We start from the raw sequence: 15,070 nt of genomic DNA on the forward strand, positions 1-15,070 counted from the left end.
GGTAGAAAAGAACAAACAAACAATAAAATAAAAGTAAACAAAAAAAAAAGAAAAAAAAATAACGAAAAAAGGCAGAAAGAAACCAAAAGATGGTATAAAAAAGAACAAAGGGAAAAATAGTAGAAGAAAGTACCGAAAAAAAATAAGCAGGCGACAGAGGGGGAAAGAAAAACGAGCAGAAGAAGAAGAGAAAGAAAGAGAGAAAAAAGAGGAACGTAAACCAGTAAAACCCAAGCAGAGAGGAACCAAGACAAACCAGCGCCCAGAAGAACAAGCGAAAAAACAAACAAAGGAGAGGGGTTAACGGGGTGAGAGGGGGGGAGAGGGAGGGAGGTTTCTCAGAAAGAGGCGGGGTTTGCTGTTGTTCTGAAGAACTAGAGGGGGAGGGGAGAGGGGAGAGAAGGGCTGCGTTGAGGGTTGGGCTGTGGGGTTGCTCCCCCGGCCCCGGGGGGTCGAGGAAACGGGGGGTGCGGCGGGCGTTGCCGTCTGGGCTGGAGACGCGGAGGATGGATTTGGGGACCATGGTGGAGGTTGGTGGTGGAGGGGATCTGATGGACACGTGTTAGTCTTGGAACCTGTCCGCGGCTGAGAGATGGCAACACTCACTTTGACCTCACCACACTTCCCACCAGAGTGGAAGCCTGACTGAGCCGTTTGGCAGCCTCGGGAGCTGTCTTGTTGACCTTCTCCAAAGACCCATTCTTGCTTCCAGACTTTGTCGACTCTTCCGACCGCTTCGGATCAAGATTCGAAAAGTTTGGCTTTGCGTGCCTTGCCTTAGCACTAACTGGATCCTCCAACCCCATGAAGCCAGAAAATGAAAGCTTCCGTGACATTGATGCCGGACGTGCCTTCTTCTTGGTGGTGTTGTCCCTGTTGCTGTTATCCCAGCCTGTGCCAAAACTATGGCTATGTCTCCGTTGTGGCTTTGAAAGGCCTTGGCTAGGGGTAGCTGTGTGTTGTGTGGCAGTCGACGATGTGCTGTTTGACGATGACGAAGACAACGGCGACGAGTTTGATATGATCGATTTGGGGCCAATCTTGGTCTGTAACCCAGTCCATGAAAGAACAGCCGAGTGGACTGATGAAAATGAATCCTTCCTCTGAGGCCGGCGCGCACCCTCCAACCTATGCTTTGTCTCTTTGGTATCGTTCGACATGTTGATGGCGATGTAGCACGGGGATAAGGGGCAATAAACACAGAAAAAGTGGGTTGACGAAGCACACCACCATAAAGAATTGTTTGCAAACGGGGTCAAATATAATTGTATTGTCTACGGAAGACAATTGATCCCCTAAACAAAAACAACCAAGCCGGACATGTGCCGATTTGGAGTCGAGGTAGTTCAGGCATGGAGTTGGGCCACAAGGGCACCACATCGCGAGCTGCGCGGGACCCAATCACGACGGCAGGACGCACATCATGCAGTAATCTGCTTCCGTGCTGCCATCTGGCAGCACTAGACGGGACAGGGTCATTTACCCGTGGCTGGGGAAACAGGTAAGAGCTGTCTGAAACTGGTCTTGATGGGGCTTCCTAGCGTACACATCGTATTCCTGTAGACCAGAGATCGAGATTCTGACCACTGGGGACGACATACAGACAGCCCAAGATTTCGCCCCAAGAGGTCATCGCCAACAGCACAGAAAACTCACTGCCACTGTTTCGGTACTCGGCCCCAAGGTGTGTGGACTACCGGGCCTGAGGCATGGCAGATGCCAATCGGCGCTAAACAAGGGAGAAGGTGAGTTGGCAACAGCTGGCGTCGACAGCGTGTCAATGTCGTGCGGGCGGTTGTTCCTGCTGGATGGAGTCTGTCTCAGGATGAACCCAGAGCGCTGACATTGGTAGACAGGAGATGAGATGACGCACGGCGCCGGGTCAGATCCGAGAGGCTACTGGTTCAGGACGAGGTGAGGAAGCCAATGCTCAAGTACGCAGAGACGCATGGTGTTGTTCAAGTTGGGACTTTTGAACGTCATGGCGATAGATGTCAATCTCCGACGGAGACAGCTCGTGATCATCCAGCTGATATGACATCCGAGTATCCCGGAAATTGATGCCAAAAGAGATCCGATCCGATCATGATCGGGTCACACGGACGGAACCGAGAGATATGCCGGCCTACCAAATCAACGGAAGGGCGCCTGGTCAGGGCCAACAGGAGAAGGCTGACGGCAGAAGCGTGGGAGACTGTGAAGGTCAGCACTTTTACCCCGCGGTGTAACAGATCACCCCGCATCCCCACCACAAGGGAAGTTGGGGCCATGGGACCTTTGCGACAGGGCTTTGATTGGTTGGATAAGGGAATCTTATCGATACCCCAGGTACGGATAGCAACGGCTGCCCTCGGTCCAATTGGTTCTGAAGCTCAGGTTCCGCCAAAAATGTCAAAAAAATTCCATGGCTTCCGTTGCGACACCATCATAACCACCGCTTGCCAACGCGTTGTATCGGTCTTCTCTCCCCTGCCATTGACGCAATCTATGCATCAATTCATTCCAAGGGCGTGACGTCCTTCAAATGGGTCCGATGTAGCAATCCGAGATTCGTGCGGCTTTGCTCTGCGAAGTCGGCCAACCACCGCGAGTCCCACCGCTTTGCGACTCATTCGTTCGTCCCTTTCGGTGCTCCGTGGTCCACCTCCTCCAATGAGTCAGGAAGCCGTTTCTTACCCAGCGCCGACTTTTGCCCCTGCGCCGCTGCCCGGTGAGCTCCGGTGCTCGGAAGGGACGGGGTGTTTACCCAGATTATCGGTGTGACGTGCGTCTGCAGGCTGTCGTTTAAGGGGTCCAGTGCGCCGGAAGCTGGATCCGACCCTGAAAATGTCGAGAGAGAGTCAAAGTATTTATCATGGATGAGACGAAGTCTCACGGCCAGTCCCGGCTGCCGACGGCGAAGGGCTTCCGCACTAGATCCCCGACTTGATAGCCAAGCCGGCGCTCGGAGCCCACGCTCAACTTTTCCTGTTTGCTGTTCCACGCCTTCCGCTTGACCATGTGGATATCCTCCCGCCAGGGTGAGGCTCCATTGGACAATTGGTGACACGGGACCATGATAAGAAGAATACCCTGGACGACCCGCCACTAGCTCAAACAAATCCAACCTTGAAGGATTTAAAGATACCTCTGTCCACCCTCCTCTGTCCCCTGGCTACCGTTAACTGGCTTCTTTCACCTTTCATTGTCACTGTATTCCTCCTGGCTCACATATTGAAGCAAAGACAGCAACGCTCTTTGTTCTCCGAGACCGAGTCACCCCGCCAACTTCCTTCTCTTCCGAATAGACACACATAAACAAATCCTCCAACATGACCGTCCCTCAGAAGCGCCCCGCGGAGGACCTCACCGTCACCGCCCTCGACAACAGGATAGCCGAGGAGCCCGCTCTCAACGGCCACAGCAACGGCGCCAACGGCCATGCTGTTTCCTCTCTCCCTACCCTCGACGCCTCCAAGATCACCATCACCCGCGCCGACCCTAATGCCCGCACCGTTCCCACCGAGGCCGAGGCCAACTCTGGCAACGAGACCATCTGCACCGACCACATGATCACCGTCTCCTGGACCGCCGCCAAGGGCTGGGCCAACCCCGAGCTCAAGCCCTACGGCCCTCTCTCCCTCATGCCCACCGCCTCCGTCCTCCACTACGCCACTGAGTGCTTCGAGGGCCTCAAGGCCTTCCGCGGCTACGACGGCAAGCTCCGCCTCTTCCGCCCCGACTGCAACGCCGAGCGCATGCTCATGTCCACCCTCCGTATCTCCCTGCCAGGTTTCGACCCCAAGGAGCTTGAGAAGCTCATCGAGATTCTCATGTCCGTCGACGGGCCAAAGTGGCTTCCCAAGGAGAGAGCCGGCTCCTTCTTGTATATCCGCCCCGCCGTGATTGGCACACAGCCCCAGCTCGGTGTCCAGGCTCCCAAGGAAGCGCTTCTTTTCATCACCGCCAGCTTCATGCCGCGCATGGATCTGCCTGAGGGTGGTATGAAGCTGCACACCAACCCCGAGGACATGATCCGCGCGTGGGTTGGCGGCTTCGGTTATGCCAAGGTTGGTGCCAACTACGGACCCAGTCTGTTGGCCACTGCCGAGGCGAGGAGTAGAGGTTTCGGCCAGATCTTGTGGCTGTACGGACCTGAGGGATACTGCACCGAGGCTGGCGCGAGCAACTTTTTCATGCTCTGGAGGACAAAGGAGGGCCAGCTCCAGCTTGTCACGGCGCCGCTGGATGATAAGCTGATTTTGGACGGTGTGACGAGACGCAGTGTGGTTCAGCTTGCGCGGGAGAGGCTGGCGGGTGAGCTGGAGGTTGTGGAGAGGAAGTACACTATCGATGAGGTGCTTGAGGCGGATAAGGAAGGAAGGATTGTGGAGGCTTTTGCGGCTGGTACTGCGGTATGTTCTTTTCCTTATCCTCAAAAACAAGTTCTAGAAGTTACGGGTTACTGACGTGATTTTTTTTTTGACAACAGTTCTTCATCTGCCCCGTCTCCGAGATCCACCACCGCGGCATCGACGTTAAGATCCCCATGGGCAAGGAGGGCAAAATTGGCCACTACACTGCCAAGCTCAAGGGCTTCGTCGGGGACATCATGTACGGCAACGAGCAGCATCCTTGGGGTGTTGTCATTCAGGAGCAGGAGTAGAGCGGTTTGTGTTTGAGGAGCATTTTGCATCTGCATCAGCATTTTGGAATTTCAAAAAGAGAGAGCAGGGATACCATAGAGGTGTCGATATGGGATGTTGAAAGTGAACAGAGCAAAAGCGGGCGTTTGGGACAAGGGAAAAAGAGCAGGGTTCTTGTTTGGCATTAGCATCGTAGCTGTTGGACTGGTTGGGACAGGAGGTTAAACTTCCTGTCTATTTTGAAATGGATAAAAACATTGAAAATTCTCAGTGCCTTTTTTAAATGCAGCTGTGGTGTGGATGTTGTTGCTGAGTGAGGGAGGTGGTATTTGTTGTCGCCTTGGCTTGGACACTCAGATCCTACGTAAATGCACACCTAGCAGTGGCAAAGCAGTGGTCATGATAAATAAAAAGACGATTGTTGATTCAACTCATCAAATTCACCACTATCAATGCTGGCTTTCATTTCTCAACTCCAGGTCATCCAGACCTAACAACCAAACAAAGAGGGTATCATATCTCAGGGGGTATCCGGTTTCTATCCCCATTCGTATCCCGTCATCCCGATCAACCCAGGTCAAGTCATTCATTCGTTCTGATGCCACTGAAAACAACCGCGATGTCCCTCAACTCAAAAACTTCAAAAAAAATCAACGCCTTTTTTTTCTGCCAAAATATGCCATGTCATTACCATCGTGAGATTAACCCGTATACCTCTCCCAACATCCGCTTCAACACCCCATGCCATTCCAAAAAGGAAGGAAAAAAAAAAACGAACGCAATGCCTACTTGCAAAAATCAAACGCAATGCAATTATCCCCTTCCCACTCAAGAATATCAATCCTTCAATATCGTCAAATCCAACCCAGGAATATTCCTCTCCCAAGGCGGTATTGACCTTGCCGAACTCCCCGTTCTCGACCTTACAGGAGGTGGTTTCTCCAGCCCTCCCCCTCCTCCAGCAGACATCACCGTCCCCTCACTAGAACTCATCCCCTCCGTCTCCTCCCCCTGTTCCTTCTCTTTATCTCTGTCTCCCTCATCATCACTCCCCCTTCGCCCACTCTCCTCACAATACTCCACCTCCGCCCCCCCCCTCCTCAACCCCTTGAACCTCCCCAGTATCCCCGCCCCCTTCTCCCCTCCCTCATCACCCCCCTTGGCTTTATCCCCACCATCCTCCCACCGAACAACAAAATCCACCATCTCCCTCCCATCCCTCACAGCCCCGAGCAGTACCGGATACGCCAAACACCCCCCCAACAAACACAGCACCGGTATCCCCACAGCCAACTCCACACTCAACCCGCCCCTCTCCCTGATAGCATAACTCACAAACGGCCAAAACATCGGGCCCGACGCCCCCATGGTCAACCACGCAGCCGCCCTCTTCGTCCTCTCCCCCTGCCCCCTCAGCCCAAGACTAAAAATCAAAGGCCAGATGGGACCCTCGCAAAAGAAAAACAACATGAGCGGTATAGCCACCAAGTTAGGGTTGCCAGTGTGCGGAAACACCAAGATGACCAACGCAAAGACCGCAGAGAGAAACACGCACAATGTCAAAACCGTGCGGGGTTTGGGGACGAGTCGGATGTGAGGTTTCGAAACGTTGAGGTAGACCACCCCCGCCGCAAGAAAGCGGGAAAGGGCAAAGGCTGTGTGGGCGATGAGGAGGTAGTTGAGGATGGAGAACTTCAGCCCCTGGGGGCGGTAGTCCGCCGCTCTTTTGGCTGTTGCGGGGAGGGAGTAAGACGCAAAGGAGCTGAAGAGCTGGTGGAAGTAGACCGACATGTTTTCTTGGGTGGCGACGTAGCACCATTGGGCGAGGACGGCGAAGAAGATGGTCCAGTTTCGGAGCTTGAAACCGCCCAAGGAGCGCTTTTTTGGTTCGAGGGGGAGCTTGGAGGCTAGCTCGGCGAGTTCGCTGTCTGATACCTCGGGGAGGGGCATGTAATAGAAATAAAGTGCGAGGAGGACCGAGAGTAAAGTGACGCCGAGGTATGTCCATTGGACGTCGATGAGGGTTTGGGACATCTCGCCGTCTTCTAGTTCGCCGTGGCTTTCTTTTTCGAGGTTGCGGAAGAAGACCTTGTTGGCGAGAAGGCCGGAGAGGACGCTGCCGACTGCCTGGACGCCCTGCGCGAGGAGGAGCCTCAGATCTCCATACGCCGGGGGACCGCACAAGATCAAAAAGGGGTTGGCGGCTGTCTCGAGGACTGCTAACCCGAACCCGACGGCAAAGGAGCTGACCATGAATCCCCCATAAGCAGTCAGGACTGCCCCGGGCCAAAACATGATAGTGCCCGTGCCATAAATGAGTAATCCCACAATAAACGTCGTCTTGAACCCCCCTATCGCCTCAACACCCGGGCGTTCCTTTCTTCCAGAGCGGCGGTGCTCGTCATGCCGTAGCAACCACTCCCCAACAAGAAGCGGCCCAGCAAAGTAACCAGCCCCAAAGTACATCGACGTCAAGCCCAAAGTCTGAGCAAACGACATCCCCGCCACATCGGCGATGACATTGTTAAGCGTGTTGAGCAGGCCGTACGAGAACCCCCAAATGAAGAAGAGAATGCAGACGATGGTGCAATACTTGAACGATTCGGTGGCGTTGGTCCGGATCATGCTCTTTGGCTTCTTCATATTAACAAAGCCAAAGTAGACGGCTGTCGCGGTAGCAGCCGAGTCTCGGTGGGGAGGCGGGACGTAGTTCATGCTATGGGCCATCGACACTCTCCTAGACGAAGGTCCACCAGAACCCGCGGCACCGGCCAAGAAATCTCTGATGGAAATCTCTTCCGACGACCGCTCATCTGGCGGGGTGATGACAAAAGCTGGGGGATCAGCTTGCGTAAATGGCGAAGGGTCCGCGATGTCGACTGGAGCTCCCTCGGCGTTTGCCAGCCCATCAGCACCAGCCCTATTGTTATCGTTGTTGTTCTTGAAAGGCGACGGCTCATCCCCCGTGAGCGTGGTGCTCCGCCTCGTAGCGTTGGGATCATACAGCATAGCCGGCAGAATCCTAACAATCAGCGGCTTGAGCGTAGGAATACACGCACACGTAATCCCCACGTTGACCTCGACGGCCGACCACATCAACGAGAGCGACGCATTCCATGAAAACGAGGGACTCTGTCCGTAGAGCGCCTCCCTGTTCGAGGAAGGATTCATAGACGTGATGTCAATCGCTTTCTGTAAGTAATAGATACGCACCACATCCACAATCGTCACAAAGATGCCGAGAGAGAACGTCAGGATCAAAATGATCTTTTGCCTCGGCGGCAGTCTCATGCTGGTCAACACCGGGATTGGCAGCGCCAGGATCGCCAGGTCGGTCGTGACGTTGATAGGAGCCGAGCAGATGAATTCGGTGAGCAGGGGAATGCACCTGATCATTCGGGTGTTGATGTCCCACGCTGCCGCGATGGGGTGGCACTGAAAGATGTTCATAAATGTCAGAATCACCCCCGCCAGGTTCACCACGCCCAACACGCCCCAGGAAGCCATCCTAAGAATCTTTTGCGTGTTCTTCGCCAGCCGCAGATAGAAAATTAGGACCGAGGATTTCGTCGCCATGAGAGCCGGGTTCTGCCATAACGTCAGCCACCATCTTGTTCGCCCTTGGGCCAGTGTTGCTCACATAGAGAATGCTGAAAACATATTCACACATCTTCAGCCCAGGCATCTTCCAAGCGTCTACATGGTCCCCATGCCTTCCTAAACCCCTCATGGTTCCAAAAATGATACTCAGACTCAAAAAGACGGTGATCAGCCACGCCAGCACGATGATGTAGTCATCAGCCCCGAACCTCCTGACTATCCCGATCCGCGACACCATCCTCGCCGCAACAAACACCGACGCCAGCGTCAGCGTCGCTGCCGTCACCGCCAAGACCGCAGGTCCCCGGTCGGCGTGCTCATCTTCCCCTTCTGCCTGTGGTACGCTGATATTGTTGTGGTCGGCCTGTCTGTAATGGTGGTAATGATAGAGTGTTGACATGTTGGGCGACGGGTGGCGACCCTAAGTCAGGGGTCCAAGGGGTGCCAACTGAATAATGTCAAAAAAGCCACGCCGTGTCGTTGAGTACAAGGCTGGCTGGCGTCGCTGGCGTCTCTCTGCGCGCGTGCAGATCCACGCACGTCGATAAATAAATAAAAAGCCGTTTACTGTATCGTCGATATCGTCGTTGCTGTTAATGATATTGTCGACAGTAATATCCTCTCCATCTCTCTCAACAACCTATACAAAAGTTGGAGCTTGGGAAAGGTCTGTCACCCCAAAAAAGAACAACCCCAGCGGCCGTAACAATAGCAGCACTAGACTACCGTTTCCGTCTCGGCAGCGTCGACAGCAGCACTATGTTCTCGTTGAAGGATGATGGTTGTGGTCGTCGTTGGTGTAGTAGCTGTACAACCCTAACCGCCATCTCGAATCTCTGGCAGCGGTTCCTGTCAAGTCTGTGCGTTCTTTGACACAAAGCTGACACCATGCCACACAATCACCGGTAGAACGGAAAGAAACTCGTGTGCGTCCTTCTCAATCAAGCGGAATTCGGATGGCAATCAAGTTCCTGTGCCTGTCCTGTGTCTGAGTGTGTGGTGTTGCGACTCGGCAAACGTGTGAACCCAGGGGTAACCGTTGTTTCGTGCAAAGTGCCGAGGCGAAAGAAATCGTTGCCAAAACAGTATAAAATATGCTTGATGTGCTTGATGTGTGAAACAGGCGTACTTTCTCTCCCACTTCTCGCCGTTCTGTCCGTCTGATCTAATGATATTTGGCTCTCGGTATTCGGATTTGGATTTCCCTTCCTTTTTCTCACCCCCTCCAGGAACTAATTCGGGTAGTGGTAAGGTATCTTTCAAAACAGGTGTCCCCCTGGCAGGGTGAAACCAGTTCACCGTGTAGTGTTTTGCAGGGCCATGAGTCGTGATAGCAAATATATCGCGGGGTGTGGCGGGATAGACAAGACCCCTGCTGCAAGTGTATGAGGGTAGGGTTCAATATTAAGGTTTTTACAACCACCAGTACCGATGTGCCTCCTTGGCCAATGACATCAAAGCCTGGGACAAATTGTCAGAATCGAGCTTCGGTGAAAAGAGGAACGAATCGATATCGTCAAAAAAGAAAAAGGCCTCGACGCCACAAAATTCTGTGATTTGTGACCTGTGCGTGTGTATGTGTGCCAAAAGACTCGAGCAGAAGCAGTAAGAAAAAGCCAAGGTGTGTGGAGTGGCGATGGTATGGGGAGGTCGGGAAGTAATAACTTACAGCAAAAAAGATGGGACGAAAGCGAGAAAAAAACCTGCTTATATCTTACAACAATTGCTATGATTATCGATATCCCTTTTTCAAAGATTTTCCCCTTGTGCATGGATGGGTCTCCCTCCTCATAAAGTGTAATAAGTATCCAGCAGCGAGTGTGTGCCCGGATTTGCAACTTTTCCATTACCACTCCACTACTCACCGCTTGCTCTCTCTCTCTCGGCTCCTCCCCCTCACTCTCCATCTCTACAACTCATACGAGAAATGCCGTTATGCGAAGCACTGCCCACTTTGCCCCAGCTTTTTTCTCATCTTCAATGGCCCCCAGCCTTTTTGCTAAACCTTAAATCCTTCGCTTAACCCACCACTCTTGCGTGAATGATGTGATAAACTCTTTGCCTGCCCTTTTCCCGAGCGAGACAAAATTCCACCCCTCCTTCGGAGGCAACTCCCCTTCCCCCCCAAGCCACCAAACTTGATAAAACCCGCATGATGCAAACTCTCATCCTATTAACTACCCCTTCAATTCCTCACAAGGAGGTCAGTGGCTTTCTCACCACCCCCCATCCGCCTACCTTTTCACTAATCATCCTCCCGCCGCTCCTTGTTGGTCATCTGCCTTCGTTGTCGTCAGGTTGTCAAAAGTCTGGGCAATGACATAGCCCACCCCAAACCGCCCCAACCCCAGCAAGCACGTGGACCAATCACCGCCCCCTTCGGCTGGCAAAGTCCCCGACCGCCCGGCTCCAAAGCAGTGTCTTGGCAGAGCCCTGTGACACATTGACCATTCAACCGCACATCGCGCGCCGCCGCGTTGCCGAGACATTCTCAACCTCACAGAACAACAACCGCATCGTTAATTGCTGTATGTAGCGGCGGCGATCCCCCCCCTCTCCTCCTCAAATGGAGGGGCAACCAAAGCAGCAGCCCAGGTACGCCCATGATAAGGGTTTTTTCCAGTAAAACAAGAACTACTTGAAAAATCCCGCCATGCCACAAGCTTTGGCGAGCGGAATACAAAACCTAGATCTCGCTTCCCTCCTCACGTTAATTGGCTCTGCTATCGGTGCCTGAAAGCTCCTCGCCCCAGCGAGTCGGAATCTGCCTGCCGGCCTAATAACAAGAAGTGCATGTTTGCCTTATGTATGAAGAAAGCCTGGATATTTTACCTCGTTTGAGAGATGTGCAATTCTTGGCTGAGGAATAACGATAAGCAAAACAAACCAAAAAAAAAAAAAAAAAAAAAAAAAAAAAAACTCCTCACAGCCCATCATCATCATCGTCGGTGAGAAACCAAAAGAAACAAAGTGAAGGTTTCAAAAGTAGCTCCTCTCTGGTCCCGCCAGCGATGACGGCTCCTGCGGAACCCATCGTTGTGTCATCCAGGGACCAGGGCAAGTTGCTCCGCTGGTGGCTGCTGTCGTGCTTGTGAAATGCTATCGATGTTGTTTCACTTTCTTTGCTGACCAGACTCCCGTGCCTGGCCACTGAAAAAATAGATTCTGTACGGACAGGATGACAGACATATGACTTCCTGTCCGCCCCCTTTTCCAGAAAAGTCCACCCTTCCAAACACCACAACAAAGAATTCCAACCGTGGCTATGACCTCACGGATAAACATCAAGTGGACGCACCATCACCAGCCTTGCCGTCTCTGTTTGCTCAATTCCAGAAAACCACCTATTCACCACCCAGACTTTCTTTGTACAGATATGGGTATCTTTCCCGATAATTACAGCAACGCCCGGCATGACCAGACAAGCAAGCATCTCATCCAAATGGCGTCAACTCCGATAGTTCTACCCAGTATTCGGCGCCCCAGCTAGGAAAAAGTCCAGCTCATTACCCGTACCCATCACAGACTCATTTTCGGCCAATTGTTCGAGAAGGCTGAGAAAAGGGTCTTTTTCATCACCTGCGGTGCCCGCAGTTCCTACACTTTCGCTGGGCGTAATCCCGGTTGGGCTTGTCACCATCGCCCCTTTTCCGTTGCCTGCTTCTTCGCCGTGGTGCCACGGTGTGGGTGTCGAAAAAGTGTTGGTAGGGAGCTCACCAAACATCGGGTCGAAGCCTTGGTGTGGGCCGCCTGTGCCCGGTGTTGTGGGGTTTCGATATCCTGAAAAGTTGAATGACGGACTGAATAGGCCGCTCGACATGCTGCTCAACCCAGCCGGGAGTTCGCCAGGATGCCCTCCTCCCATTGAAAACCCACCCATTGCGTGCGGTGCGCTTTGTTCATGCATGCCGTGGAATCCGCCCGTCAATGAATGTGGTGTGTGTAGCATATTTGGCGACTGCTGCGACGACATGGACGCTGCTGAGAATGAGTGGCGATGGGCACTGGATGGTGTTGACAACACTGGTGCTGTTGCCACTTTTAAACTGCTGTTCAAAGACAAAAGATTGCGTAGGTCTGGCCTCTTCCTGCCCGAGGGCGCTGTATTCTTTCTCTTGAGGTTCGGTCGAGATGGCCCTGCATCGCCCGCTGTGAGACGCGGCGCGTAGAGATCTTGACCAGTGTACGCATCAGCAGTAAAGTCGACAACCACATCCGAAAGGTTCAAGTTGGCGGCATCAAAACTAAATGCTTGGCCTCCCGGGCTGGTGGTACCCGAGTAACGATCAAAAAAGTCTTCCAGATGGAATACCGGGGACTGGCGCATGGCGTTGCTGTTGTGGCTCTTGACAAGTCCCGAGTGAGCATTGTACATGCCTTGTAGTGTCTCCCGTTGATGTTGAACACTCGCCCAGGCATACCGCAGTTCACTCAGCTGCTGCATCTCTCGCGAAAGAAACTCTGCCGAGGAACTAAACACATTCATCTCGCCTGTATTTCCCACCCTGCTGTAGTGAGCGCCGTGTATGTGGACTGTCCCTGCTGTGGATATACAAAATCCAACAAATGCCGGCCATTCGATCGATGCTGTCCGCTTTCCGACCTCCACAAGTTCTGCGATAGCGTTCGCATGGAGGAAACACATGTTGGTGGCTTCTATCTGCCATGACTGGTGCTGCCCTGTCCCAGTAAGTTCCGATAGATCGATCGGTAGAAATGGTCGGTATATAAGGCAGTGAATAAGATGGTAAACAAGCTTGCTCAATACAAGCACGGTGGAGTCAGGCTGGCCAAAAAGTGAATCCAGGCTTGAAAACACATCCTGCGTCCCAGATGCCCACACATCTAGGTCTTGGCGGATCTTTGAGAGATTGGATAGAGAGTGCCATGGAAAATGCGAATCTCCTTTAACGCCCCCAGCTGCCAGGTACTGGTTTGTTGTTCCCAAGATGCGACAAATGTCGATGAGCATGCCGCTGCTTCCTTGCGCTTTCTTTCCTGTGCCCTGTAAATATTGCAGATTGGTGTAGCTCTGAAAATAATCCCCATCGGCCGGTAGCGACCCGGGAACGGGCAACCACGACGGGAGCCTCAAGATGATGGCTCTGTCTGCGATCAAGGAAGGGCGTTTTGACCCGCAGGCCATGAACCGGTCGAGCAGATAGCAGCTCCAAAACAATTTTCGTCGTGTCTCTCGCTCGGTTGGCGTAACTCGTGCGTTGACGTCCATCTCTCTGTGTAGTTCGAGTGCCATGGCCATCCCAACCGCACTTGCTAGTTCTAGTCAGCTTCAGTACACAGGCACTATCACGGCATCAAATGCGTACTCAGCAACATGTATGCCCTTTTGCCTTTGCCAGCCGCAGTGAATGCGGTGACCAGCAGCACGAGCGCCTGTAGGGCATCGACTGACGGCTCATCTGTGTCGATTTCCAACCTCGACCGAGTGGCATAGTCTTCACTGAGCTTTACAGCTGATTGATAGCCACTGGGATGAGGGGTATATCTATGATCGGGGTCAGCCGAGATTGCCGCGGGACAGATCGGTGGCAGTAAAGGCGCTCACCTCGCTGCTACCGCAAAAATGGCATGTATGAGATAATCAGGAGCTTGACTGAGTTGTCGTCGTTGCCTCAGCGTAGATTCGTCCAAGATATGAAATGGCTTGTCATGGAGGCGACTGAAGTAAGTATCGAGAAGATCATCCGGCTGAACCTCAGGGGATGGCGGGCTAGTTCAACAGCGAACTGTCAGATTTCTCCGACCAACAACGCAACAGGGATAGCCAGGGCAAGAGTAGCATACCTCGAGTCTATTGATGAGAAAATGGCTAGGTCCTCACTTTCGTGGCTAGCCTCACTTGGTCCCGCTTGTTGCTCTGGTTTATCATCTGTTTTTGTGCCTGTTGTTGCTGTTGGAGACACCGACTCATCAGAGATATTGGTAGGCGGGTTTTCCGAGGTGGAAGCCTCGGGGTCAGTCTTTTTTTCTTTCAGTCGAGCCTCTAGCCCGTCGACTCTTTTCAGTAAAGCTTCCAAAACATCTGTTTTGGGCCCCCTTTTCTTTGGAACAGCATCTGTAGTGATGATGAGCAATGGGCCAAGGCAACGAATGATTGAATTAACCTACCGTATACACATGGGCACTGGAAGACCTGGCAGGCTTCACAGGCAGGTCGTAGACGGTTGCATTTGATCTGGTTTCATTCGCCCTTTATCAATCTCCGACCTTGAAGTTACCAGAATGTGTTGTGGTGCCTTGCATACCTTGCGTTTTCGACACGATTTGCAGTTCATAGACTCTCGTGGCTCGTTACTCATGCGTCGTGTAGGCAGTCGTTCAATGCTGACCTGTGGCCGTGACATTCCTGGGGGATGCATTCGGGGCAGTGCAGCAACCGCCCCCGGGTCGTAGGCTTGTGCCATCATTCCTGTCAGTCTGTGGAGCTGGAGATCGACTGGTTTCCTATATGCCGACTCCAGGTGCCCCTTCTCGGCATGTTCTCTCCTTCACCGATGTATATATATGGGGGCTGAGCCGACAAGAAATATCATGTAAGTGGTGGCGAGAGTATTCGCTAGGTGGGGGTTGTCGTTAGCACAGTGAGTTTTCCTGGTTGATGGCGAGCCTCGGGCGTCGTCTTGGGAAGTTTGACAGGACGCGAAGAAGGGAAGCTTGACAAGTAGGTGGTCGCCTTATGGCTGGAATGGTTGGCGAGATAGTAAGTCGATTTTCTGGGGTGCATCAAAGTGAGCCGCCCCCGCAGACAGCGTAGCACAGCACAATAAACTGGGGATCGGGGAGTTTGGTAGAGAGGGAGGGTCAAGTATGGGACGAGTAATTGG

General features: G+C 52.9%; 4 protein-coding genes across 4 annotated transcripts in view, besides 1 other annotated feature; 1 reads left to right on the top strand and 3 right to left on the bottom strand.

Moving 5' to 3' along the window:
* The window catches only part of PODANS_2_9960 (uncharacterized protein), a gene marked incomplete at both ends in the record, with an annotated part of 2,080 nt that extends 920 nt beyond the window's left edge, over window positions 1–1,160 (bottom strand). The window contains 2 exons of the mRNA XM_001911770.1: window positions 2–548; window positions 607–1,160. Coding sequence (XP_001911805.1) covers window positions 2–548; window positions 607–1,160 — 1,101 coding nt within the window. The remainder of the gene's footprint in view (window position 1; window positions 549–606) is intronic.
* Window positions 990–1,108: a sequence feature (Similar to U15 small nucleolar RNA (RFAM RF00067) (Erpin: E=6.2e-05);~snoRNA).
* A 2,151-nt stretch (window positions 1,161–3,311) lies between the features above and the next one.
* On the top strand, window positions 3,312–4,645 carry PODANS_2_9970 (uncharacterized protein; the record flags this gene model as incomplete). The annotated part of the gene is made up of 2 exons (XM_001911771.1): window positions 3,312–4,394; window positions 4,472–4,645. 2 exons carry the CDS (start codon window positions 3,312–3,314, stop codon window positions 4,643–4,645), a joined length of 1,257 nt encoding a protein of 418 aa, XP_001911806.1.
* An 817-nt stretch (window positions 4,646–5,462) lies between these two features.
* PODANS_2_9980 (uncharacterized protein) lies at window positions 5,463–8,625 on the bottom strand (the record flags this gene model as incomplete). The annotated part of the gene is made up of 2 exons (XM_001911772.1): window positions 5,463–8,213; window positions 8,266–8,625. The coding sequence occupies 2 exons, from the start codon at window positions 8,623–8,625 to the stop codon at window positions 5,463–5,465; spliced, it is 3,111 nt and encodes a 1,036-aa protein (XP_001911807.1).
* A 3,063-nt stretch (window positions 8,626–11,688) lies between these two features.
* Window positions 11,689–14,653, bottom strand: PODANS_2_9990 (uncharacterized protein; the record flags this gene model as incomplete). The annotated part of the gene is made up of 6 exons (XM_001911773.1): window positions 11,689–13,499; window positions 13,553–13,731; window positions 13,792–13,956; window positions 14,031–14,301; window positions 14,355–14,421; window positions 14,465–14,653. 6 exons carry the CDS (start codon window positions 14,651–14,653, stop codon window positions 11,689–11,691), a joined length of 2,682 nt encoding a protein of 893 aa, XP_001911808.1.
* Window positions 14,654–15,070: the final 417 nt, after the last annotated feature.

This window comes from Podospora anserina, chromosome 2 (assembly GCF_000226545.1).
Source record: "Podospora anserina S mat+ genomic DNA chromosome 2, supercontig 2".
Classification (NCBI taxonomy): domain Eukaryota; kingdom Fungi; phylum Ascomycota; class Sordariomycetes; order Sordariales; family Podosporaceae; genus Podospora; species Podospora anserina.